The sequence below is a fragment of the Pyrgilauda ruficollis genome, unplaced genomic scaffold (assembly GCF_017590135.1).
Source record: "Pyrgilauda ruficollis isolate IOZ18807 unplaced genomic scaffold, ASM1759013v1 scaffold4447, whole genome shotgun sequence".
NCBI classification, from domain to species: Eukaryota; Metazoa; Chordata; class Aves; order Passeriformes; family Passeridae; genus Pyrgilauda; species Pyrgilauda ruficollis.
In genome coordinates, this window is record NW_024525986.1 from 1 (window position 1) to 1,239 (window position 1,239).

At 66.7% G+C, this 1,239-nt stretch overlaps 1 protein-coding gene across 1 annotated transcript; it reads right to left on the reverse strand.

Annotated features, from left to right (window-relative positions):
- Positions 1-139: 139 nt before the first annotated feature.
- On the reverse strand, positions 140-911 carry LOC121359418 (polyunsaturated fatty acid lipoxygenase ALOX8-like; the record flags this gene model as incomplete). The annotated part of the gene is made up of 3 exons (XM_041478359.1): positions 906-911; positions 627-796; positions 140-261 (listed from the first exon to the last, which is right to left on the reverse strand). Coding segments are annotated over exons 1-3 (298 nt in total), but the record flags the coding sequence as incomplete, so codon positions are not given.
- Positions 912-1,239: the final 328 nt, after the last annotated feature.

Below are 1,239 nucleotides of genomic sequence, written 5' to 3' on the forward strand. Positions count from 1 at the left end.
ACCATAACCATGACCATGCCATGACCACGACCACGACCATGCCATGACCACAACCACCACCACGACCACGGCCACCACCCATCACCGCCACGTCCCCGTGTCCCCCCCGGCTGTCCCTGCCACCCCCGGTGTCCCCTACCGCTCTTCTGGTTGCCCAGGACGCCGTAGGTGAAGATCTCGCCCACCCACTCCTGCAGCTCCTCATCCTCGGCCACCTCCGCGTCCTCGGCGTAGAAAAGCGCCACGATGCCCTCCACGTAGCTGGGACACCGCGGGGACACCGGTGACGCCGGGGACAGCGGTGACACACCTGTGTCCCTGTCCCCGCGTCCCCACCATCGCTGATGTCCCACCCCCGTGGCCCTGTTCCCGTTGTCACCTCCCTGGGGTCCTTGTCCCCATCCTCACTGTCCCCACCCACATTGTTCCCAGACCCGTGTCCCTGCTGTCCCTGTCCCCAGTGTCCCCACTGTCCCCACTGTCTCCACTGTCTCCACCCCAGTGTCCCCAATGTCCCCGCTGTCCCCGCTGTCCCCAGTGTCCCCACTGTCCCCATTGTCCCTGCTGTCCCCAGTGTCCCCAATGTCCCGTGTCCCCGCTATCCCCACTGTCCCCGCTGTCCCCACCTGTGGATGGCGCCCCAGATGTCCAGCGCGTCGTCCCTGTAGTGGTAGCCGGGGATGTCCCCAACGCCGCGCTCGGCCACGTCATCGGGGACACAGAGCTCGCGGAACGTCAGCGCCGCCATGCCCCGGGCCACCAGCGCCAGCGTCCCCTCGCGGCCCACCGAGGTGGCCTGGGGACAGCGCCACCCCTCAGTGTCCCCTGTGTCACCTCCTGTCCCACTGACACTGCCTGGGGACAGCGTCACCCCTCAGTGTCCCCTGTGTCACCTCCCGGCCCACCGACATGGCCTGGGGACAGCGCCACCCCTCAGTGTCCCCTGTGTCACCTCCTGTCCCACTGACATGGCCTGGGGACAGCGCCACCTCTCAGTGTCCCCAGGGGGACTGAGAGGTCTGGTGACACCAAGGGGGACACTCAGGTGTCCAGGTGACACAGGTGACACACAACACAGGTGACACAGGTGACAGGTGACAGGTGTCCCCAGTGTCCCAGGTGACACACAGGTGCCACCCAGGTGCCACGTGCTAGTGTCCCCGTTGTCCCAGGTGACACAGAGGTGACACCCAGGTGTCCCCGGTGTCCCAAGTGACCCCCAGGTGACACAGGTGCCAC